The 25,519-nt window shown below is 38.0% G+C and overlaps 1 protein-coding gene across 1 annotated transcript in view; it reads left to right on the top strand.

Annotated features, from left to right (window-relative positions):
* LOC104328857 (formin-I) overlaps positions 1-24,612 on the top strand; it is a 42,205-nt gene extending 17,593 nt beyond the window's left edge. Inside the window, exons 5-17 of the mRNA XM_075438734.1 lie at positions 595-743; positions 2,930-3,106; positions 3,718-4,144; positions 4,329-4,491; positions 8,355-8,466; positions 12,027-12,117; positions 12,689-12,775; positions 14,963-15,115; positions 16,724-16,853; positions 16,983-17,015; positions 18,780-18,883; positions 20,376-20,459; positions 23,973-24,612. Coding sequence (XP_075294849.1) covers positions 595-743; positions 2,930-3,106; positions 3,718-4,144; positions 4,329-4,491; positions 8,355-8,466; positions 12,027-12,117; positions 12,689-12,775; positions 14,963-15,115; positions 16,724-16,853; positions 16,983-17,015; positions 18,780-18,883; positions 20,376-20,459; positions 23,973-24,077 — 1,815 coding nt within the window. The 3' untranslated portion in view covers positions 24,078-24,612. The remainder of the gene's footprint in view (positions 1-594; positions 744-2,929; positions 3,107-3,717; positions 4,145-4,328; positions 4,492-8,354; positions 8,467-12,026; positions 12,118-12,688; positions 12,776-14,962; positions 15,116-16,723; positions 16,854-16,982; positions 17,016-18,779; positions 18,884-20,375; positions 20,460-23,972) is intronic.
* Positions 24,613-25,519: the final 907 nt, after the last annotated feature.

Below are 25,519 nucleotides of genomic sequence, written 5' to 3'. Positions count from 1 at the left end.
CACCTGAATGCAGATACCCTGTGTATTCAGGGGTGATCAAGTCTTGGAGTTTGTGACATCCCACTGCTGAGATGCTGAAGCCAGCTGCATAATTTAGACTGAGACACAAACTCTCAAAAAGCATGGAAGAGTTTGCATCCACACTTCCATTTTTACCCATTTTTAAGGGGCTTTTTGCAGAAGGATTATTCCCTCATGAAACTTAACAGTTCACATGCAGAAACTTTTATTCCAGATGAACAGTACCTCAAGGTTGATTGGCTTAATTTTCAAAACAAATTACATTTAGCAGAAGAGCTCAAAAATGTACATGCATTCTGTAGTAAGAACACACCGATAAGAATGCCTCCAGAATAAAATTATATTCTCCTTACACTGACAGGTTTAGAACTATGAGCATAAAATGAAATTGCAGTTAAGTAGTTTAGCATCATAGAAAGACTCTATTTATTTTACATTAATTTATTTTACCTATTTGGCTGCTGCTTATGGTGTTGTCTATCATTTTTATGCTTCAAAAATCCACCTATTAATGTCTTATTCAAGAGAATTCACAAGGAAGATATACTTTCTCTGCTGTCACTTATTATATAGATAACATACCTTCTGAGCAGAGTTATACAGAGCAATTCGTACAAGAGACCAGCAGAGTCCTGCTCTGGAAGACCTGCAGAATGTGACGTGATACACGAAGGACTGCTGGATTTGCAGCAAGACACTTTTACATCCACTGAATGGGTGAAGTACGAGCTGCAGTTCCATAGACCTCTGGGTTGTGGATTTTGTTATAATTTCTGATTGATACTCTAAGATTTTAATTTGCTGATAAGTTAATTATGTAACTGCTTTTTAAAATTAAAATTTAGATGTCAAATCTGCATGAGATGAAACCATTGAAATGAACAGTTAGTGCAATAGTGGCACCCAACAGAATGAAGTTCTGGTGTGTGCTGGAGACTGCTGTTGCACTGCTAACACAAATATATAATGGTGACAGTGCTCAGAGTGATTTTAACGGTGGGACTTTGTTTACCTCTTTATTTTTGCTCCATTTTCAGTTATAAGGGAAAGGAAAATACAAAAGACTGGCAAAACAGATAAGGAATATACACGTCCTGTTAGAGAACATTGACCCATACTGGCCAAATGGCTGCCCCAAAATTCATAGTTCATTCTTGTAATGTTCTGAACTTCCTTCCCACGGGTGTGACCAATTGTGGTGGCCTAATGGGGTGGTGGTTTCAGAGACAAGAATCAGTACTCAGTAAGAAATGGACTGTCACCACCATTTCATTCAGCCCTTAAACCATCACAGATAAGCATGACTTCTGCTTCCACTTATTCTATTACTGAACTAGTGAACCAGCCACAATGATTTTACATAGTTTGCTACCCATCCTACAGACAACCCACCCTTCCTCTGAGACAGCTCCTAAAATACCTGGAAATTGCTTGTACTATCAAAGGAGAGAAAAAAAAAGTCTGTCTAGCAAAAACTAATGAAAAAAAATTTAACACTGTAATTATCTGCACAGGGCAATTATCTCAAAAGACTTCACAGTTCATAGAAAAAGATTTTAATTGTTTTTAAAAGGCTACCACTGTATGTCTTGTAAATGTTATCCTCAAGTGTGTCCCAGGATTTGTTACCTTGCAATATTTAACAAGTTTGTTAACAAAAAAAAATTGATTTTTATTTATCTTGTGAAGCAAAGCCTTTGTTGCTTTCTTCTTGATATTAATCCTCTCTTTTTCTTTGGCAAAGTAAATAATGGTGGAAACATCTGGAGATCCGATTAAACTATAAGTCCCTGCTTTAAAGAAAGATCAATATTACTGCCAGCTCCATTAAACAATTCTTATCACTTTGACTGTTTATGTGGGAATAGATGCAATTTATATTTTATGTTTAATTCTTCTGGAGCAGCTAAACTTATTTAAATTCCTCACAGAACACCTTAATCAACTAGCCACACCTTGAAGAGAGAGTGGAGGAAAAGAAAGGTTTGATAGAACTGTCAGAATGATAAAGAAATGCAGTAACCCTCATGAAAAATGAGAATGCAAATGCTTAAATAAGAATAAAAAACACATACAGTAAAGCCCGATTTGTTGTTGAATGTGGTACCTTTGTTATAAGCAGTGGAGCAGAGTCCTAGAGGAGAAACTGAAGCAGAAGACTGCTGTAATAGAAGCTGTGTATTGTCAGGCAATTTCTGCCAGGATTAATTTATCATTTAAATAGGTTATACCCAAAACTGGCACAGTCATTTCTGATGGAAGCCCTTGAGAGCAGAATATTTTGACCTGTTCCTGTCAAGTGACTTGTGGGAGTGAGGGGGGACCAGGATCAATCCTCACGGAGTAAGAGCACGCACAGAGGCATTTCCAAGATGGAGAGTTATTGGGCTATAAGGCTGGGCACTAGCTTATAGTATGGTGACTTGTTTGTAGCTTGTTAGCAGTAAAACCTGGAAGACACGGAAACTCTCAAGGCTTATCATGTTGTGTGCTGCTCGGTCACATAGTGAATTCCTTTAAAAGCTCATAGACCAAAAGACCCACCATACCAAAAAAATGAGAGGAATAAATAGAGTGGGAGGCACAGTGTGGCTAACAAATTAACAGGACTTAGGTGATTTTTGGTTGATAGTTCTTCTTAGTTTTAGCTCTCCCGTTAGGCATGGCAGGCTGGAAGTTCATGTTTTATGTCACAGCTTGCTTACATGTCAGATGAGAATAAGAAGGCCTTATTTGAAAGGTTTTATGCTTTAATATTGATACCTTTTGACTTTTCCATGAAAGATGCTATAAGCATGTGGAGACATACTGACATTAGAAAATGCTTTATTGATGTTAGAAAATGCAAGGATTGTGTAAATAAGTAGTCATTGAAGAATGAACTGTATCTCCATTCCTTGTCCTTCAGGTACTTGGTACAACTACGTGAAGGAGAATTGACTTTGTATTGCATAGATCTGGGAGGAAATAACAAGACTGCAGACCCTGTAACAAATACAATTAATTTATCAGGTGGTAATGTGAGTGTCAGCAAGGAGAATGGATGCCGTATCTTTTCAGTCCAGACCAAAGAACACAATTATTTGTAAGTATGGTTGGTAATTAATAACATGTTAAAGCAGAACTGAAAATAAGGTCAAACAACAGAGAATCTCAGTGTCCCAGAACAAAATACAACAGTGGAGAAACGAAGCCATCAGAACTATATAGAGAACCCCTCCCATTGCTCTGTGGTGATTTGATGAGTATTTTGAGGAGGAATCAAAAGTACCACATTGTGGAATTGAGAAGATACATTGACGTACTGCCTACAAAGACTTTGTACTTGTCGTGTCAGGAGCCAGTGAAGAGATGTATCAGTCAGCTTGATAGGACAGATGTGTGAACATGTTCTAACTAGCTTGTACAACAAGCACAGTAAGATGTAGCACATTGTTCACCTTCCCCCAAGGTGGAGAAGAGGAATTACGAGGTAACAGCACCACAAAGTCAATATATGGCAAACTTCAGCTCTCTAACCTTAGACACATGAGCAATTAACTCTCTCTGAAAAGGTCAGAGTCAGCAGCACTGGGCTCCTTTGACAAGTAAAGCTGCTGAACATCATTCTGCTTAAATAAGAAATATCTGTGGCTGTATTAGTCAGCATGTTATTTACACTTCCTTGCATTTATATATGACATTCTTAAATTTCAGGTTTCGAATACCCTTTACTGTCCAAAATAACAGGACAGAGGATGTTAGCAAGCTCCAGAATGAATGGGTGTCTCTCATAGAAAAGTACTGTCCACTGTGCAAGGGTGCCTCACTGCCTCAGGAGGGATCTCAAGGATGCACCTCCTCTGAAGCTGATTATGAGGATTTAATTGTGCCTCTGAACGAACAGAAAGAGGAGATCCTCCACTCTGATGTGAGTTCTGCAACAACCAGTCTGAAAAAGTCTTCAAGCCCCCAGACAAACCCTGCAGAGGCAGACACAGCCCCAGCATCACCATCTCTTCCACTTCCCTTAAGTAAGGCAGAGGTACCACCAGCCCCACCTGGATTCCCACAGCCCTGCAGTCTCTCTCCATTGACGAAGAGAACCAAAGCCTTTCACTGGGATATTGTTCCTTGTGATAAGGTGAGAATGAAAGTGACGGTATCTGTTAAAGAAAAAATGATTGTAGCCTGTATTACATGAATAGTTATCATAAAAGTATAGCTGTGCCACAAAACAACCTGGATGCCCTTCTGTATGTGTGGATGGAACAAAGTGTCTCTGTTCTTTTGGCCTTTTGTTTACCCTGTCACTCCTGTATTTTTAGATTCAAAAGTCTGTCTGGGGATCATGTGATCCGTGCAAGAAAAAAATAGACATATCCAGACTCTGTGATCAGTTCCAGATCCAGGACATGGCAGTGTTTTCAGGCAATGAACCTTCAGTGAATCAGCACATCATGTTAGACCGAAAAATTGCACATAACTTCAGTAAGTGTATTAATAAGAACTGTGTACTCCTATGTGGAAGCCTGGGGTGAGCACTGCATGCATCTTCTATTTGTACTTTCTGCCATTCAGTAGACAAAGGAGACAACCTTGTGTCTAAATAATCTTTTAGTTCAGTCCCCCTCTACTTGTTTATTAAAATAGAGCTCATGGCTCAGTTGCTCTAAATGTGGTGCTTACTGATGTAAAGTAGAAGCACCAAGCTTCTCTTGTAAAAAACATATGGATGTGCCATCGAGCTGTGATGATGTTGTCTTAGGGCAGACATGTAAAATCATGTGTGATCGTAGAATCACCATCATAGAATCATTAAGCTTGGAAAAGACCTCTATGATCATGAAGTCCAACTGTGAAGTCAACGTTAAGACTCTGATTTCAAAGACTTATCAAATTTTGTGGGCTGTCCCGGTTAAACAAGTCAATAGAAACACCTTAGTAGCTAGAACTGTGAGTATTGTGTTCAGTCTCTCTCCTACATCGAGTTCGAGAATATTCATGGAGTTTTAGATGGGTCGGTGTAAGAAGCCTTTGAGACAGCTACAAGTCAGATCTTAGGGGCTTGCTTGGCCTTCCTCTGGCCAATAGCTTAGACTGTGAACGGCTGTCTTGAATGATCATGAACAGCATCCTTCCTTCTTGTATCCCAGGTATGATTCTGACAAAGGCCTGGCCTAAGACAGTGTTTCACAGCTGTTGAAGGAGTTGAACACATAGTTCTGGTCTTACTAATAAAATGATGTAAAGATCTTTCAATTACTTTGATGAGAAGTGGTAGGTATTAAAGGAGCAAGAGCAATTGTTCTTCAAAGACTACTCTGATATCTATTATAGAAATGACTTTCCATAAAAGTTCTATAACCTAGTTCTGTTTTAAGAAATGTTACATGCGTAAAGAATTTAGGGCAGTTAATTTGAAGTTTTAATGATTTCATCTTTATGAATACTGATAAGAGAGGATATATTCTGGAGACTGTGTAAAGTTTTAATTGGGAACAGTAAATGGAGATAACTTGTTGGAATTACTGCATCCATTGACTAAAAATTTGAAGGGTTAAAAGGGAGTAACACAAAAGTGCTGTTGCAGATAAAAAGAATCCTGCAATGACACTTTTATCTAGTAAATTATTGCAGTTTCTTTGAGGAAATTTATTTCTTTTTGTTTGCAAATAGCACCTTTCTTCCTTTTGATCTTTTTCCTCTTACAACTTTTTTCACGGAGATATTCTACACCCGTTACCTAATCTTATCCTTAAAGTCCCATCAGTGTGATTTTTTGGCATATACTTATTGTAATGGACATTACTTAGATCAAAAGTTAATTTGATCCTGAGAATTCTGATAATATTTTTGCAAGTGCTGCAAACCACAGTTCTTAAATTACTGAATAAAAAGATGAAGCTCCAAAAAGCCAGTAGGTTAAAATTTCTTGAGAATTTGAGTGGGTTTCTGAACGCAAGAGAAAAATGGGAGTTTTGAGAGAAGATCTACACACTACGTTTAAGTCCAATGTATGAGAAAATGCAAATAAAAGCTAAGCTAACTTGTGACTTCTTGTAGACATAATAAATTTCTGCTATATAGAGAACAGGTATCAAAGAGACAAGAAAAACATCCTCAGATTTGCAATGACAAAGTCTCGGGAGACACTGTAATGCATATGTTAATCCAAGAATGTGGGATCTAGTGGGTGAAAAAACGACTTAGGAGTCAAAATACCTGCTTCTGATACTTGACTGGTGCCTGTTTCTCTGTATGAGACCTAGTTTACCATATATACAACACTTATTTTGCTGAGGAAAATACTTTGAAACTCAAGATGACATGGTAATGTTGAATAAAAAATCAAGAAACTGATAGAAACTGAGCAGGAAGAACATATTTGTTTTGAAGAAAAAGTTGCTCGTAGTATTTCAGAATGAAGGGAAGTTTAGAAAGTAGGCAAGAACTCAACTGCTTCTAAAAGGAGTGAATGCTATAGAAAAGCAGGATTTTTACTAGAGTTAAAGAGAAATCCTGTATTCAGACAAATCACTGTATTCATCCACTTTGTGCCAGGTTTTCATGAGTGTTTTGGAAAAGGAGTTTAAAAGCCTTAGCATTTATAGAGACAATTCATACGGGTGATTAGAAAAAAATTCTGAATTAGAAAACTAATTCTGAATTTGTGTGATAAATATTTTCATTAGGAATCCAGTTCTCAGATTCAGATCATCCAGGAAAAGGAGCTGAAACAACCCTGTGTGACCTTTGACCAGCAAACAATATCTTCAATTTTATTTGTTAAATATTTGTAACTGATTACTTTGGCAAAGTCTGATGACTAGAACTTCTTCAGTGGCTAATTTCAGCTACTGAGAATGCTCAAAAAATCTTAAATGCTTTGTAGACAGTTTATGAAAAGGAAGCAGCTAGATTTTAAAATCAACATTTCAGTACGAATGGTTCACTCTGTTACAGTCCATAGACATCAACCCACTTGAAGAGATATATGGTTTAAAAGGCATAGTGAAACAAAAGATATAAGGCATGAAAAGCATGAGAATAAAAGGGGAAGATTCTGCCAAGCTGAACATGAAAGCTAGAACTTATAACAAAATTAAAAGGGTGGAAAGTGTGTCAGAGGAAGAATAAATGGTATATACTCCACTGACCAACAGTCTCCTGAGAACCATTAATAGCTGATTTGGGCCACACCAAGTTCTTATAACCTGAAAAACGCTGTTCCTTTCTAGGATTGGAGAAAAATAAAAAGGTAAATCATATACATCCGTTCTGAATTCTCCTTCCTAATCCACTTGTGCTGCTCAGACGAGTTCTGCCACAGCCGAGACTCTAGGATAAGTTTTGTGCCAACACCTAGAAGCATTTAAAACTTTTTGCTTTCTTTGCTGATGTCCTTTGTCCACTTCCTTGTGCTTCCTTTTTTGCCTTCATTGTTTGGTAATGATGATGGAGACAGACAGTAATTAAAGAATAACTGGTGAGGTAAAGTAGTCTTTTCAGAAGCAACAGCTTTACACATGGTTCTTTGCCTGTTTGGGGAAAAGATGCTTTCTTTCCATATGTATTATGAGACAGCCCCATGTCAACAGAGAAGTCTTAAACATTACAAAATCTCTTAATCAGATTTTAGAATATTGGTCAGTGTGGAAGAAATGAGCATGTCTGTTTCCCAGGTTGCCTTCATTTTGGGAGTATTTTTTCTTACATGGACTCTAATTACCTTGTTTTGAACCCTAGAAATTAAAAATAGCAAGTAAATAAAATCAAAACAAATAGAAAATCTAATATCTTTATTCAAAATTTTATAATCTACCAGTACATTGTATTTTTATTTGGAAAAAAATTGTTTTGACTGTTCAGCTGAGTACAAGAGAAATATATAATAGAAAATAGTTGAGTACCTTCCGATAACAGTATCTCGAGAGTTCTGTCTTAAGCATTGGCTATGTTCTGACAGAAATGTATTTTCGCTTGGCTACTGCTATGTATATTTAAAGAAAATACTAAGACTGAGTTTTTGCCTTAGCATTAGCAGCTACTAAGTGTTTTGAGGGTTTTCTGGGGTTTGTTCTTTTTCCTCCTCTCCTCTCCTCTCCTCTCCTCTCCTCTCCTCTCCTCTCCTCTCCTCTCCTCTCCTCTCCTCTCCTCTCCTCTCCTCTCCTCTCCTCTCCTCTCCTCTCCTCTCCTCTCCTCTCCTCTCCTCTCCTCTCCTCTCCTCTCCTCTCCTCTCCTCTCCTCTCCTCTCCTCTCCTCTCCTCTCCTCTCCTCATATGAAATATTTTGGTGATTTGCCTCCTCTTGAGGATTTTCTTTCAAGTAATTGAAGAATCATTTTTCTCCAGATATTTTTCTTAAAAGTTTCCGTATAAAACCAAGTGAGCTGAAAGAAAAATTATATATTATACATGAAGAGAGTGGTGGACTTACAGATGAGCAGATAACAGCACTAAGAAGGTAATCTTTGTGGTTCAATTTTTTGTTTATACCATATAGTATATTTTGGAGAAGACATAATCTTACGCAAATAATGGGAAGTTCAGGAAAGATGTTATTGAGACATTGTATCTATGTTGACTGTGAATAGAATATTCGGGTTGCACACAGAAATCTCAGTCCTTGTAACTGAGATTTTAGAGTACTTCCCCAAAATATCACTTTTTCCTGTGTTGTGTAGGAAAGTGGATTGCAAGAAATGATAACGAATCTGACATGATTTTGAGAACTAATTACAAGGCACAGAGTTACTAAAAGAATAAGCTGTGGCAGTGAGCAGGTGTAACTTCATGAGAAAACTTCAAAACATCTATTAATACAGCCTTACCGTCTATCGTGGGATCAGAAATGAAAGATTTAAAATTGGTTTGGAGAGGAGAAAGGCAGCTGAGTGTTAAAGGAGCTTCATGAGATGATGGGATATGAAGAATGTCATTATTCCTGAGTGGCAGAGATTTGTGGGTTTAAAGCAGAATGCAAATTTCTGTATCATTAAAAAAAGTGCATTAGTATATTTAGAAAAGTAATATTTCAGGAGTGTAAGTGAACTATTGGCATGTGAAATTTGTAAGAACTGGATTGTATCTCTTGGAATCATTTAAGACATAGAAAGAAAGGAAAGAAGTGGGATCCTAGAGTGGTATTCTTATATATCCCACTCCTCATGTGGTGCTTGGGCCATTTTATTAAACACATGCATATGAAGGAAGTTTCCATGCTGCCCCAGTGCTTTTTACCAGTTGTACCCTGCACTGGTGCACAGCAGATTATGAGCTAGTGAAAGGTGTATAGCCCCACTGAAGGTAATAGAGCTCTGTTGCCTTTCAAAAACTGACCTTAAAGGCTTTACTCCAAAAAGAAAGATCTCACTGCTGTACTGCTGTTTCTAAATGCAGTGATGGAATTGGTCAGGAGATAATTGCAGTGAAATGTCTTGGACATCGAGATTGCTCTCCAGATACTCATGCGGCTGTCTCTGGGGAAACTAATGGCTGAAGCTGGCAGGAGTGAGGCAAAGCTTCCAGTCCTGCAGCACAGCAGAGTGCTTGGGGTCTGGCCAGCCCCGCTTACAAGGGCAGCCTCTGCTCACGCCTCGGTTTGAGGGAAAACACTGAACACACTCTATTGTTCAAGCCCTAATACAGCACTGCAGATTCAGTCCAGGATCTCCACACTGTTGATATTGGTGTAACACTGCTGAGATCACTGATTTATAGCATCTGGGCTCTTTGCCATCAGATAATAATAATAATAATGTTGATGGCAATGAAGCTTGAAAGGTTTTATTTTTTCCCTGAAGATTTCAGAGTCTTCCTTTGATAGCAATAATGTGGAGGAAATTTTTCTGGCAGTGGAATGTGTAAGAGAGATTGCCTGTTGTATCGCTATATGCTACATAGGATCAAGGATTCTGTTGCTGGAATTCTTATTTATTGCCAAAATCTAGGAATGCATGTAGTGCAAGGAAGCCAATTTTTTCCACCCCAACAGTTTTATAAATGTTACTGAAATAGACGAAGTGCATTTCAGTATTGAGGGTTGGATTTCCAAGGCAGTTCAGTGTCTTAGAGCTCCCATGCAGACATCTCATGGAAGGGGTAGATGCTTAGCTTGAAACATCATCAATCAGAAGTTTTTCTTGTACCATGCACTATAGTAGAGTTGGAACGATACAAGTAGCAGGACACTTAGCAGTTTTGAAGACCTTTCCACTTGATTTAAGTGCCATGGTGGAAAATTTTACTGTTGAAGACTGTGGCCTCCAGTTAATTGAGAACCTTGGTTATGACAGGAGTTTAAACAGGATAGTCAGGGAGTTGAAAATTCATCTTTGCAAATTATAACTGTCATACTGTCTAAGCCTGAGCAGAAGGTCTAAATTCTACTATTGTAAAATGAAAAATTTTTAAAGACAAAACCCAGATTACATTTTTGAGACTGTGACCAGTAAGTAAAATCTGCTCGTGTGTCCAGTGAAGGTTAGTGGATGTGGTAGAATATTATTAGAAACTTCAGGACTTATTTTGATACAGAAACCTGTCCACAGTTCTCTGAATGATTCTCTAACCTGATGTCTTAAAATCAGTAGCAAAACACTCTTTGTCTCTACAAACTTCATTTTTCAGAACAGCTGGAGATTTTTCATTGCACAAATTCCATTAGAGTTGCAGTCATGTAAAAAGATATTTATGGAATGCATTCACAGATTCTTGTGCTTCTTTTTCTGTAGCTTCCATTGTTTAATGCTTTAAGATTTAAATCTTCTAGATAATCTGCAAGTTTCATTTCATGTACATAATACATTAAAACAATTTGATGGGACATCAAAATTCTGATTAAATAGATATTTGTTGTCAGCTTTAAAAAATGTTCTTTGAATTTGCTTAAAAAGTCAAACTATTTTTAACGATACATAAAAAACCTTTCATTTGCCAACAGATAACCTTTATTTTTGAATGAGAATTCATTTTTTTCTTAATGATGAAGGGTGATGAATGGAATATTTTGTATTCTGCTTTAAAATAGATTTAATAATTCAAAACCTAGCAATTATTCAACTGAAGTGTCATATTGAATTATTGACAACAGTAAAAAAAAAAAATCGTTGTTTGTCCTGTATTTAACATGCTAAAATCTTTATTTTTTCCATCTTTGAACAAATTTCCTTACTTTTAATGAAAATGTATATCTATCCCCATGAATGTTTAATCACACTTGCTACAAATTTAATAGGTTGTTTGCAGAGAAAGAAGAGAGTAGACCTGAATACTTATTTGAGATTCTTAACACTCCTTCTTGTATGTTAGCTATAACATCAATTTCATTTTTCTTCTTTAAGATATGCAATGAATTCCCAGAGTGTATCAGTCAGACAGGCAGGAAGATCTCCAAAGTAGTGGAACTGTGGTGGTGAGAGTTGATTTTTCCAAGTGGAGGCATGTTTAAAGACGTCAGTGTTCTAAAAATCTGTAGCTCTGGAGTACTGTGGGCGAATATTCTGTTACCTTACGCAGAAGGACAAAGGTTGAGGGTCTGTGTTACATGCTATTGCAACAAAAATGAGAAATGGATCTTGGAAGTGATGCAGCACTTAGAGAGAAAGAAACACCATTGCCTACTCTTGTTTCATGGGCAATTAAACAAGTTTTAGAGGTAGGAGTTGGTGAGAATGTGGGGACCACTGGTTAATCACACTACAGCATGAGTCTCTCCTTTCGTGCTAACTTTTGAAAAAAGTTATTGCTGGAGACAACCGTGGCCATAACTGCTTGAAAAGTGTATATTCTTTCGAGGTGCCTTTGAAAGGTTCATTCAGTGGATCTGCAGAGCATTTTTACTTTTCATCGTGTAGTTGGCTTAAAAGTCTATAAATTTCCAATGGTTAAAGAATAAATATGCAACATATAAAGCACAGTAAACAGTAAGAAATTCCGATGCATGAATGGGGGTGATTGGTTTATGTTACAACAATATAGAATGAATAGGAAAAGGATATCTAATTTTCATTTGCTGTTTTACAGATACTTGCCAACACCAAAGGACGCAGAAAGGTACCAGTCATTCAAGGGGTCTCCTTCAGAGCTGCATGTGGTTGATCAGTTTATGTTGGAGGTAAGCAGGCGCAGCATTAAAAGACACCATGTGCTCTTTCTAGTACACTTTCTGCTAGATAAAACCGCTACAGGAAGCTGGCGTTTGAAACTTAAATTCACAATCTCAGCCAGAATCAGTATAAGAAGATTTATGTGAGACAGAGTTGAGATAGGTAGATATTATGATGAGAACTCTGTGGATCTCTTTGCTTCTCCAAGTCACATGCTGTCCACTTCCTCCAAAGCAGGGGCTGATTTATTTTGAGTTAGAGTTCCACAACCTTTAAGCATAAAATTACATGCATTTAACTATTCTTGTTTACAATAAATCAGTGTAATTGATTTTAATAGTGTCTGTCCTTACTAGCATACAGTGTTTTCTTGAATTTGCATACGCAAATGATGCAGGTATGTGATTTTTGTATTTGCCATATTGTATCTACAGACTTAAGGCCCAGAATAAAATTAATAAAAGAGCACAGAAGTTAGGAAAATTATAGTGCAGCTGAATTAATAAATTATGAAAGATATATGTGCATATTTTGGTATAAACATGGCTTTTGATTCCTTTTCTATTTAATTCTATGCAGATGTGTAAAATCCCCCACTTGGGCCAGAGGTTGGATCTCCTGCTTACCATACGTGAGCTCCCTGTGAGCATGAGAGATTTGGAGCCTGTAAGTAAGATGACTCCTTCATAGTGTGTTTGTAATTAAAATCTAGCAGTTAGATAGTAGAGGGCCAAGTGGCCTCAATGCATTTCAAAGTACTGTAGTTGGGGAAGTTTTGTTCTGTTTTTTTTTCCTTTTTATTTTCTCCCCTATAGCAAAATATCTCATAGTCCATAATGTGAGCAATTCATAATGTAATAATCCAGGCAGCCTAGTGTGTTCAAAAAACATTTCATGGTACTGTTCAAAAGTAACAAGTAAAAAGGTTAAAAAAATTTAAAAAATATTTCCAGGTCATGTCTGTGATAGCCAAGGAATTGTAAATGACATGAAACTGTTGGAGACAGGCTATGTTTGAAATACAGTGGAATTGTCGGCTGATGCATTGGGAATGCTTTTGGGAATCCAGTTAATTTTACTGTGCTTTGTTAATGAAAGTATTCCAGAGTACTGGTTCAAAACAAAACAAAGTGAAAAAAAATGGAGACAAATGAGGGCTATGTTATGCAGGTATATATATGTTTGTGCATTTAATGTCATCCTTATCCCACTAAGGTTCAAGAAGCAGTTGGTAATGGGCCTGGCAGTGGAATAGGCATCCACAAAGGAAGGAGAAAAGAACAGGAATGGATTTTCAAATTTTTATTTGGGGTTGTTAAACTTTCCTCTTTCTTTGGCCAGTGATAAGACAGAAGCAAATTTCACCATTAATTTTCAATTCCTTTTGTGGGGAGGTTCTTGCCCCACAAGCTGGATCAAGCTAAAGTCATAGATACTTAGAGCAAGTTTATTTGACCGGCATCTCATAGACATTTACTATTTTCAGAAGCCTGAAAGAGGCTGTTCATCCTAAGGATTACAGCACTGAAATGAAATGTTGCAAACCAGAGATCAAGTCCCTTCCTGCCTTTTTCAGGATGACCTAGGGGTGGGGTGGGAGGGGTGCAAATAAACAGTGTTCCAGTCTCATGGACTGCATCTTCCTGTTCCAAACCGCTGCCTTACCTGCCAGGGTTTGTACACGCTTTCATTCAAAACAAAGTATTTCAACATGATTCTGTTTCTGTGAAAATATTTCACAGATTTTGCTCTCATTATGCATGGGAATGAAAACAAAATTTGAAAGTTCTGCAAGTCCAAGTTGCTATCTTTTGTCTGGTTGTGATTAAAACCATAGTAACAGTGAACAAAGCTCAGAAGATGAACAGATGGAAAACACCAGGGAGCTGCACAGATTTCTGACCCTACCTGCTGCAATGCTTCACCTTTGCTGTCCTCCACTGAAATCATATATTTGAATATTTGGAAGATATTATATATGCTGTTAGCTTTGAAGCATATTTAATGTTCATTGAAGAGCTGATTTGTTGTCTAAGTATTTTCTTACTTATGCAAGATTCACATGATTATAAAGCATAGATTACACATCTAAAATTCTATACAACAATCTGAATATTGGCTTTGAGCACCCTCTGGTCCTGTGATGTGCTATAAATGTTTTAACAACGGCTTTCAGCTCTCCCACATGTTTCATCCTTTCCCTGTTTTTAAATTCATGTGTTGGTGACTGATGACGAGAGGTGTGGTGCTAAAAAAATAAACATTTCCTAACTTAAATCAAAACCACCCCTTGTATCTATGGCCCAAGAAGGATGGTGGCTTCCCTGGGAAAACAGAAATTGATACTGAGTTCGATTACAGGAAATTATTTTCCTTCCTTGTGGGGAAACTGTGCTAAGAATTTTGATACGATAACTGTCTTCAGCTAGTAAAAACAGAATGGAGGGAGGTGAAGAATGGAGAACCCTACACTGCACTTTGGGCTATCTGCTTCCCCTGATGCCTGACATTTGGTGCAATCTGGTGAATTCAAACAGCAAAATACTTTTTCTTCAGAAGAATTTTTAAGAAGTGAGGTTGCAGTCATTTTGGCAGCCAGAAAGGATGTGACATACATCAGGGGCAGGGTCACAGTGCCAACACCTGCTTTATCTTGGTGGGAGGCTTTTAAGAGGTCCTTCCTGAAAACCCCTGGCCTGTTTCCCCAGGGAAGTTGAACAGGAAGGTATCCATCAGCTAAAGTGTGACTTGCTTCAGGTGGGGACGATGAGGCTTTTGGTAAAGGGAAGGTACAGGCACCACTAATTTACTCATATTTTTAATTTGAACTGAAGGAAGATTTGTGTGTTTCAGCTAATAAATCAGAAAATCCAAGCGAGTAAGCAGCTGCAATCCAGCCAGAAATTTGTCGCTGTCTTGGAGTATATTTTAGCCATTGGGAACCATTTAAATGAAAAGGCTGGAAAAGAGAAGGCTAAAGGATTTCGATTGTCATCTTTGACCAAAGTGAGTAAATATTTATCTTGCCATTAAAATCATCATATTATAAGGTATATTAGCCATTAGTATTAACTCAGTTTTGCCCTGAATGTGAGGAAAGGCAATCATTTTTAATGAGTAGCTAACATTTCAACATCTGCTCTTGGTTACACTAGAAACAAAATCCTGTTTAACAATGTATTCTTTAATGTGTGTTATAACAAGATGCATTTCCCCATCGTAGACAGCAGCCAGCGCTGGCTAGATGGGGGTGCTGTGGTGTTGAACACACCGTGTTTCTAATGAGGTAGAACATCAAAATGCGGACTGCCCTGATACTAAGATTCCCTGGCTAGAAGAGGCATCTGAGCTGCAGGCCCCTGGGTAGATTCAAGTTTGGATAAGTTTTATTTTGCAGTTCTGTGCAGAGCACTGTTGTATGAATCCTCTTCATTTCACTGTGGTCGGAGGCTGTAACTATGGCATTTCTTTTGTGGTAGTTGCACTTTTATGGCACTGGAATAATTTCTTAGTGCTACATTTTACTCTAATGCAAACGTCTTTGGCAACAAGTGGTACAATGCCATTTTAAGGTAAAGTTTCAAAAGAGGAGTGCTAATAAATTTGTGAATTCAAAGGGAGTGATATTTGCCTGCAACAGTTTTCACCTCCCAATCGTTGCCTTGCTGGATGATTGAATAGGGGATGAAGGTGGCAGTTGTGATCTTTACTCTTTCCTGGCAGAGATCTGCTGTGCAAGAAGCATCATCTAGCTTTTAGTTCTCTGTGTCTTCACTGACCTCCCTCTTGCGTGACATTAGACTGAGTTTTCCATTAGTTTTAAGGAAACTGTTTCCCCTCTTTGTCAGAATTTGTCATCAGAAAATGCTGCTACTGAGCACAGGGGTTTTTTTCCCCTCCTCTACCCAACAGTGGCAGAGCATCATATTCTTATCCTAAAAAGGAAGAAATAGATACAAATTTCCTAAGCTGCCTTGTACCTTTAACACTATTGTTAGATTATGCTTGATCTGTAAATAGAAGAGAGAAGGATTTTTATTTTGTTTTTGCAAGGTATCTTTCCCATCTGGAGACTTTAATATATGAGTGAGAGATTTATAACTCTAGTGACAATTCTGAGACACAACTTGCATTCTTTTCTTATATATATATATATAATCACCGTAATACCCCATCTATCACAATGAAAAATGCCTACAAAATCATTTTCTGCCACAGAGCATCTTCCCAGATTCAATTAAGGAACTTTACTACCTATGTGAACACAGTACACTGCTTTTAAGTGGAAAGGAATAATGACTGTGTTTGGAGGTCCAAAATCAGTTGCAATCAATTAGGATACCTTAAGTTCAAAAAGACCCATGTGAATAAGAAGACAGAAAAGAACAAGGAAGGTCAATGGATATAAAAGTGTAAAGCTGATCTTAAGAATGTCTGTGAAAGGGCAGATTGCAAAGGATAAGTTTAATTTCAATGTGTTTTCTATTCTTGTCAAATTTACCTGGGAGCTATCATCATCCCTGCTGTTTCTTTTCTTTTTATTTTTCTTTTTTTGTTTGTTTTTTTTTAGTATAATAGCTCAGTCTGTCAATTATTGCTCTATTCTATTTGCAGTTACCTCTGTTGCGAGGTAAGGAGAGGACGTTCACCTTGCTTCATGCCCTTGTGGAGCAGATCTTCTTACACGAGCCTGATTTGGCTAAATTTTCTCAGGAGTTGACAGAATTTGAAGCTGTTCCTGATGGTAAGAGGAGGGAGGGGAAAAAAATTCAACAAATAAAAAATGAAGTCCTTCAACTTCTGTGGAAACTCCCATCCTCACAATATGAATGATACTTACTAGCATTTTTTTCCCCTCTCTGTTTCCTTCCAGCTTCCATGAAAGGCCTCAGTGCTGAAGTTGATGGTACGTAAATGGGGTTTCTAAATTAGGAGAAAGATTTTCATATGTTGTGCAGTCATTTGGAACAGGTTTTCATTGTGCTTCTGTAGTTTGCAATGAGAAGTAAAGGTTCAAAACATTGAAGTAAATTGTTGCTATGGTGATACTTACCCTGCCATGTTACTGTGCAGAATTTTTTTAAAAAAGAAATATTAAAGTGTGTACAGGTGGTTTAGAAATATAAAAAAAATATACTGCCCATGGTAAATAGAGTTTATCATAAACTACAAATTTTAAGTGATATAAGTGCTTCATCAAAGTCACAGCTGTAGCGGAGTCTCTGTGAGCACGGAATGCAGCAAGAGAAAACTTCCTACAGTTCGGTCCTGAAGTTCAAGAATTTCTTTGAACCAAACTGGTGTCCTTCTCTAGAAAGGAGTCCAACACCAGTGGAGTCGATAGGAGGGAACAGAATAAGGTTGTTCAAATGTAAAGTAGACTTTGGGAGACATTTACAACTTACCATTCAACAGGATCACAAGGTGACCAGTGAATTCAATGGATTTTATACCCTTTGAGAGCTGAGAGAGAACGTGTATGAGTGGATGAAAATTACTAGTATAGTGTTGAAAGTTTATAAAAAAGCTATCTTTTAAAAATATGGCATGAGTGTTCACTGTAACTACAGACCAATATATCTGATTTCAGCCTTTGATAACACACCCGAATGATAGTTGCTCTCAGCTTTCAGTCTGAAAAACCCTTGCTCCTAATCTGCTGGGCTTTGGGTGTCAGCCAGGCATGTAGCTTGAGGCTACAAAAGTGGTTTTTTAGTCTGTTCCAAGATATTCCAATCAACTTTTTAGGAGACATACATAACTAATAATAACACTGTTTGCCTTCAATCTCTTTTATTCTTTGGGGACAATGTTGGTAGCAATTCAAAATCACTAAATATTACAAATACAGTTTGGAAAGTCATGGGTAAAATGATACAATAGACACGGTACCAGAAACTGTTTGGAACCATCAAAGGAGGTGAATTATAGGAACTGGAGGAGATTGACCGGCCACTTCGCTCCATGGATTCCTGATGGGTCCAGCGTAGATCACTTATCTTCTGAGTCCTGTTTTCCATGACAGAGAGGGAAGGAGATGGACCAAAAGCCACTGAATGAGCCTTTTTCACTATGTATTCCAAGGCACATCCTGGGGCTCATCTGCTGCACGTATTGCACGAGGACGAGGGGAGGAAGATGCTAGACTGCAGCCCGGGTCAATTCAGGACTGAGCACCTGGAGCCAATGCTGGATCCTCTTCTCCCCCCATTTCACACCACGAGAGGTCCCATGGCAGCAGTCTGATGTAGTGCTTATTGCCAACTGACAAGATTTTTTACTGTTACATAGAGTAGAATTTTTGTTCTTTTATCTTTAAAGGAACCCTGAACTTTCTACACAAAAATGTGCATTTGAAGAATGTATTTTCATTGCTAATCCCAATGCTCAAAGCTAGGAAAGGTCAAATTTACGGCTGCTGCATAACCATACTATTGACCTCTTCATTATTCTGCAGTTGCTTGTGAAGTGATCACATACTACTTTTTCCCATAAGACCCATGCCTCATATAGGATTTCTATTTAAAAACAGAAAGTTAATATTCCTAGATGAACATATTATAGATCCATATTCTCCTAAATTTTCCGTGTGTCCTGGATTAGACATTTGCAGTCCTTTGGACACAATGGCATGCTAGCGAAATTTCTCATTTTCTTTCTCTTTTGTTAGTTTTAAAAAGAGAATTGGAAAATGTTATTCAGTGCAGGCGGCTTATTAAACTCAAGACAATCAAGGCAACACCCCAGGAGTCACAGTTCTGCAAGGAACTAAAGGTAATGATATCACAACTGTATTGTGGGCTGGAGGTACAAGATGAGTAACCCGCTTAGTTTGTGCTGAGTCCTGTCCTGAGAAGCGGGTCAGGAGCGTTGAAGGGAAAGTGGCCTTTTATTCCCCTCTGACAGTGTCTCATGCCATAAGCTGCAGAATGGGAAAGGCTTTTCAGAGTTTCTTCATCTCCTGCTTTTGCTTCACAGGCACATGGGCTGGAATGGATAAGGAACAGGTAGCCCCACTGTTGCCCATAATAAACAATTTGGAATAATAGCACTTTTAGAGCATATATGAATTTGTAATAACTTCCTCTCCCTCAGACAGAAGGGAAAATAGCGTAGATAATCATAGAATAATTTGGGTTGGAAAAGACCTTTAAGATCGTCGAGTCCAACCGTAAACCTAACACTGCCAAGTCCACCACTAAACCATGTCCCTAAGTGCCACATCTACACCTCTTTTAAATACCTCCAGGGATGGTGACTCAACCACTTCCATGGGCAGCCTGTTCCAGAGCTTGATGACACTTTCAGTGAAGAAATTTTTCCCAATACCCAATCTAAACCTCCCCTGGTGCAACTTGAGGCCATTTTCGCTCATCCTATGACTTGTCACTTGGGACAAAAGACCATTCAAGAAACATCATCCAAATAGTGATTGTGACTAAATTGGGAGTATAGGTTGATCTAAAATGATTCTGCCCACGCTAGTGGCAGAGCAATGTGGGTTGGAGGACACAACGGAGAGGTAACTGAGCAGGCTGTAGGGAGCCCACTTCTGCCCAAGAGTCAGCAGAGCCAAACACAGTAGGCTTTTTAGCTCAAGTACAGAGAAGTTAACTAACTCTTGAGAGCACTGTTGTGCTAGTTGTGAATAGGGCTGTTTCCAGTGAAGGCACTCCCCATTCTGTGGTGGGGACATGTTCATCTCTGCTGTCCCGGGTATCTTCATGATGTGCTTCATTTGGTAGTGTTGGCATCTGCTCAATCCATAAGTTTCCTTCTCCCTTGGAACAGCTCAATAGTGTGCTTCTTCAATGCATATTTATTTGTCAAAAATGTATATGTTACGTAGGAACCATGGTTAAGAAATTTTATTTCAATAATTAAGTTTCTAAGACCCAGTTTCTGCCTCCTTAAGAACTAGTAACTGTGTTTAATTCAAATGCAAAAAGGCTAGACTATGCCAAACACGGGTGGAAATTAGGACCTTATGGTGCTTATCTAGTTCTGTCATTTTTAACAGAATTAGGTAGTGTCATTGGATGATACAATAAAAAATTCTCTAACAGTGACGTTTCTTTTTTTTTGTCTTTGATGTCTTCATACTTGTAAGGAAATCTGTGTGCTTGATGTATGCTTATCTTTTGTGAAATGTGAACTTTTTGTGACATGAAAATTTTGATTTGAATTATCTTGTTTTCACTGCTGTTCAATTTCTGCTTTAATGCTATGCTCCTATACCAAATTAAGAAGTTTTATTTTATTACAGGATTTAATTCAGAAATATGAAGGGGATCTATCCCAGCTGTCAAAAAGATGTGATGAAATGAAGAAGCTTTATAGCAACATATTGGTACATATCATACTAAAATGCAATGAAAAGAAATCTACACTTCTTGGGAAAAAAAAAAAAAGGAAGAAAGAAGTTCAAGAAGTTCCCGTGCTTTCACATGCTTTATAGTGGAAACTGAAAAAAAAAAATCACATCTAACCATGGTGGAATATTTTGAATGAAAATCTGGCCCAAATATCAGAAAGAAAAGTAGAAGTTCAGCAACTTTATAAATTCACTGAGTTTAACTTTTGAATGTTTTCAATGTGTTATAGAAAACGTGTTGTGGAAAACTGCATGTTTTCTGGTTCCTATCAGCAATCGTGTCTTTGGCTGGTAGGCAGCTGCAAATCTGCTGTTACTTGGGCTTTGGGCTTTTTCTAGTGTCAAGCTTATAGTTCAGGGCATTGATTTAGCTACTGCTATTTGAGTAGGAGGGAGACCAAGGTAGAGATGTTAGTGGCAGCACAGATCTAAAAAACAACAGAGCAGAAAGGAAGCTCCACAGGCAGAAGATTTCTGATAAAGAAACTGTCTGTTCTTGTTTGTTCCTATTAGATTCACCCACTCTTGCACTGGAGAAGCACCTAATTTTCTCAATCATTTTTTTGTCTGAACAGAAGCAACACATCTAGGTCCAATACACTAGAAAATGTTTTTTGGGTCAGAGGGTCACACCAGAGGGAATGATAAAAGCTCCACACTGCAATTTTAACAACATAGCATGTAGATTCCTCGTTTAGTACAATGTTCTTGGAGCGTGATAGAAATTCAGGAGGTCTCTGCTATGGTAACGGTGTTCTCTGGCAGAATAGTCACTCAAAGAGGTTGTAAGGAAAGGGACAGATTTGCTGAAATGTGGTGTTAATCCCTGAAACTGGAATAATTTCCTGGCCCTGGGGTTAGGACATGGCTTTAAGTGGTGTGTTTCTTTCTTTTTTTCCCCCCTTTTTTATGAGGGGGAGAGATTAGAAATAGAGAAGTTTTGTGATAGGCAAATGTTACACAGAACATGTAGCCAGGAAGAGTTTTGGGGACCTATCTGAACAGACATTGAAAATTACCAAGATGTTTAACCAAGGAAATTAAATTAGTAATGTTTTACTAAAAGTAGTATTGTAACAATGTGCAAGGGTTTCTTTGTGTTGCTTGCAGCCTTCACAAATGGGAAAAATGCCTCAGTATAGGATAGCAAGCCAAATTGTATGTAGCACATGGACAAGGAACTCTGTCCCAAGCCTTCAAAAGAGGTTGAAGGATTGGGATAAAGCAAGAAGAAACAAAGAATAAAATAGTGTAAATGAGAGAATCAACAATTGAGTTAAATGAGTGGAAATGGTTGAAAAGTATTCACCAAATTTAAAAGCGGGGAGATTTCTGTTGTAAAACCTTTGGGTGGGACACTTCTTGCATGGGGTATGGAAGAATTGGACCCATTTTACCTAAAAGTCCTCTTCAGAAGGAGTTAGTGTTGTGGGGCTGGTCCTGCTTGCAGAGCTGTGTCATGCCCAGTGAGGGCTGGATGTGCCCTCCTGCGTGTGTGTACGCTGCCATACACCTTCTGTACGGACATGGTTTCTCTCCAGCTGCGCACATTCAGCTAGGAGGCAATACACGCGTGGTGCTGTGCTGCAGATAGCTGTGCGAGGGTCTTTTCTTTCCTTTCTTGTATTGGAAACTCTCATCTAAGACTCTTATTTGCATCTGAAGAGGATTTCATTTTCCACGTAGCTAGAACTTTCCTTAAGTTTTAACCCAGCTGCTTTTTGCCCTCCCTTCCCCATTGTTCTTGAAAGTTAGGCGTTCGATATATTTCTCTCCATTAGAATGGATTTTTTTTCTTCTGAATAATGTTATTGCTAGGCAGATCTTTTTACATATTTATAAATCAGCAAAAATGTAAAGCAAATATAAAATAGGATGAGTGATCAAAGACCAGGCTATCATCTCAACAGCACTAGGAAGGTGTAGCCCAGCTTACCTGGGGGAGTATCTGATCTGGAAATGTGTTGTAGGTAGCCATGGAAATCGTGTTGCACATAGAACAAAAATCCACAGGCCTACCTTTATGATTTTATATTCTGCTTATAAAATCAATAATGACCTTGGCATGTGACACTTCTATGGAATGAACAATAATTTGGGATAACTGCCTGTGGTATAGCTGTGGGCTATCAACTCCTCACAGATGGTCATTCGCTCCAGGAAATGCCTCTCTCATTACTGTTTAACTCATGGTACACCATGGGTGAGTGGCAAGGAATGCCAGAGATCAAGGGCTTGGAGCACCCAGGAGGTGCAATTAGGAACACAACAGGCAAAACTATTAATCAGGTGTCACTGGTAAATGTTAAAGTTTTTGTGACTGGAATATATGTGGGTGGTTTCTTTTACTGTGCTTCTGATTTCCAGGCAGAGGGTGTGCTCGCAAGAAGGTGTTAGACGATGCCCAGGTGAACATGTTTAGATAACGACAGTCACTTGTCCAGACCTTTCCCTATATTCCAGTTGCAATCTGAGATACTGAAATACAGCTACATTGCTGTTCAGCTTTGGGAGTGCTGTATCCCCCAGTTACAGAGTGGTGCTCAATTACAACCAAGATAAGAACTTTTAGCAGCACAAGATGCCTTTTCAAACTTTTTGATGAAGCCTTTGGAACATGTTCTCTAGATTTATTCTGCTCATTTAGAAAGCTGTTGCAGGCAGAGTTACATTCTTTAACTCACTGTTCCCATTAAGGACGAATCTTTGAAAATGATGACAAACCTCTTGAATTAAACCTTGGCAACAGATTTAATATCAAAAATCCTTGCCTATCCTAGAGCTGCAGAACCTATGTGGAAGTGATTTTAGCTAATGCAGAAATCCCTCTCCTCGTACTGAACTTTGTAGTACGACTGCCTTTCACCTCTTGTTTTATAGCAGAGCAGACATGATGCCGATATTTTTCAAGTCTTCTTCTAAAACTTTCCATCTGTTCACATTTTTCAGGTGAAGCAAAGAAGAGAACAGGGAAAGGTGGCTCTTTCATGAATTACTTTTTCTCTAAAAATGTCTGCTTCCTTATGTATATTTTTGTTTGTTTGCAAAGCAAAATGACAGAAAAGGAAACGTTTTGTCTTGAATGTGCTGCTACTGTTCCCACTGTCGAATATAAACAATTTCCCTGATATACTCATTTCCTTTTATGAATGGATTCATCTAACAAATTGCAGAGCCAGGAAGCTTCATGATTTCCTGATTTTTCTCCTCGTTAGCTGGAGATCTCTAGTCCAGCCGGAGAGACTGGGTATACAGAAATCCAGGTTACTGAGGTAATTCTATGACAGCCTCTTGGGCCAGTTCCACTTGGGATGTTTTGGATCTCAGCCTGATGGAGATTTTACCCAGCTCTAAGTTTGCTAATTATTAATAATAATAGTGAAGGAATTTAACTTGTCTTTTGATCTTTTAATTTCATGAATATCCTGGACATGGTTTAGATTACTTGTACTTACTAATATTAAATATTCTTCTCTTTCAAATTTATAGGTAAAATTTGGGGAGCCTCAAGACCTAGACTCTCAGGAGCTATTTGGATGGATATCTTCATTCATTAGTGGATTTAGGAAGGCCTGTGCTGAAGTTATGCCATAAGGACAACATATATCATATAAAGAGGTGAGGGAAAGAAAAGTCCAGGAAACAAAGTTTAAGTTAATTGGTTTGAAAGTTTACCTACTAGTAAGTAGCACATACACAGTATATAGTTTGTACATTAGTACACCTTGATTTGAAGAGATATTTGATTTATAATGTGTAGTTCTGCAAGTGGTAATTGACCTGTAAGATCACTGATTGCTTATGAGCCTCTCCCTTATTTTCTCTGACGTACGTGCTTTTGTACCTTGAGACGCTGGTATTTTTAGAAGGGAGACACTTTTGACTTTTTATAATTTTGCTTTTTAATCTTTTCATTTGATACCCAGTCTTCTGACTGAGTTTGAAGTATTACTTTCAATGAATAAGTTTTTGTATGGTGATCTAATTTTTAATTATTTTTGCTGTAGTTTTCTGAATAATACTTCACAAGTTTTACAATGAAATGGGGAGCTGTTACCCACAGAGGAGAATGATTGGCAAAAATTTTTGTTTGTTTTTCTGCTATTAAAGTATTGCTGCCTGAGTATGTAATGGAGAAAGAGTCTGGCTGGGTGTTTTTTTTTCCCAAAGCAGTACAATAAAACAGTGCATTTTATGGCTAATAGCATGAGTTCAGGTAAAATACTATAGAATTCAATCAATATGTGAGATTTGCATTATCAGGAAGAAAAAAATATCAGAGAAGCAAAATAAAAACATGTCATGAGGCATCTAAGTAATGGAAACTGGAGGTAATTATCCATGGTTTTCAATAGAGAAAATACTTCTATTGCATTTGTTAGCTGGTACATATTTTTAATTAGAATAATTATCTGGAGCCTAAATATATGAGAAGGAAAGCAGGCCTATAAATGCAAAGACAAAATGGATGTATTTAACACTAAAAGCAGAAAATAGTTCTAAAAGATCACTGATAAAATTTGACATTTTCTCTACCAGTTTTGAAAACAGTGTTGTTTGAGGAAAAGTGTATTACCTGACTCATTTTAGGTCTGACTGCCCAGGCCTCACAGTGTTTGGGCTTTCATGGAAATGCTAAACAGTCTCCCTGACTTCAGTACTAAAAGGAGTTAGGGCTTACCATCTGAAAGGCTTAGATGCTCTTACATCTAAAATTTACATTATTATAACTGCTGGCATATAAAATTAATCTATATCCAAAATTTCATTTGCTGCTCCAGATGTGACCACTGCTGAACATCTGAGTTTTTAGAGAAAGTTCCAGTAAAGAGTCCGGGCAGCTAGCTGCTGCAATACCTAGATTTGTAGTGCTGGTCATGTCAGACAGTGAAAGACAAACACCAGGAATGTCGAGACACTTGGACACTGACTGGAAAGCGGGAATAACTTGGCTCGGTATTTTGAAGGGCATCTCAGACTGCTGTTCCTGGGAGCTTACAGCTTCTGATGTGCCACGACTGGCAGCATACCCCTAT

The sequence above is a fragment of the Opisthocomus hoazin genome, chromosome 18 (genome assembly GCF_030867145.1).
Source record: "Opisthocomus hoazin isolate bOpiHoa1 chromosome 18, bOpiHoa1.hap1, whole genome shotgun sequence".
Classification (NCBI taxonomy): Eukaryota; Metazoa; Chordata; class Aves; order Opisthocomiformes; family Opisthocomidae; genus Opisthocomus; species Opisthocomus hoazin.
This window is presented reverse-complemented; position numbering and strand designations above follow the sequence as displayed.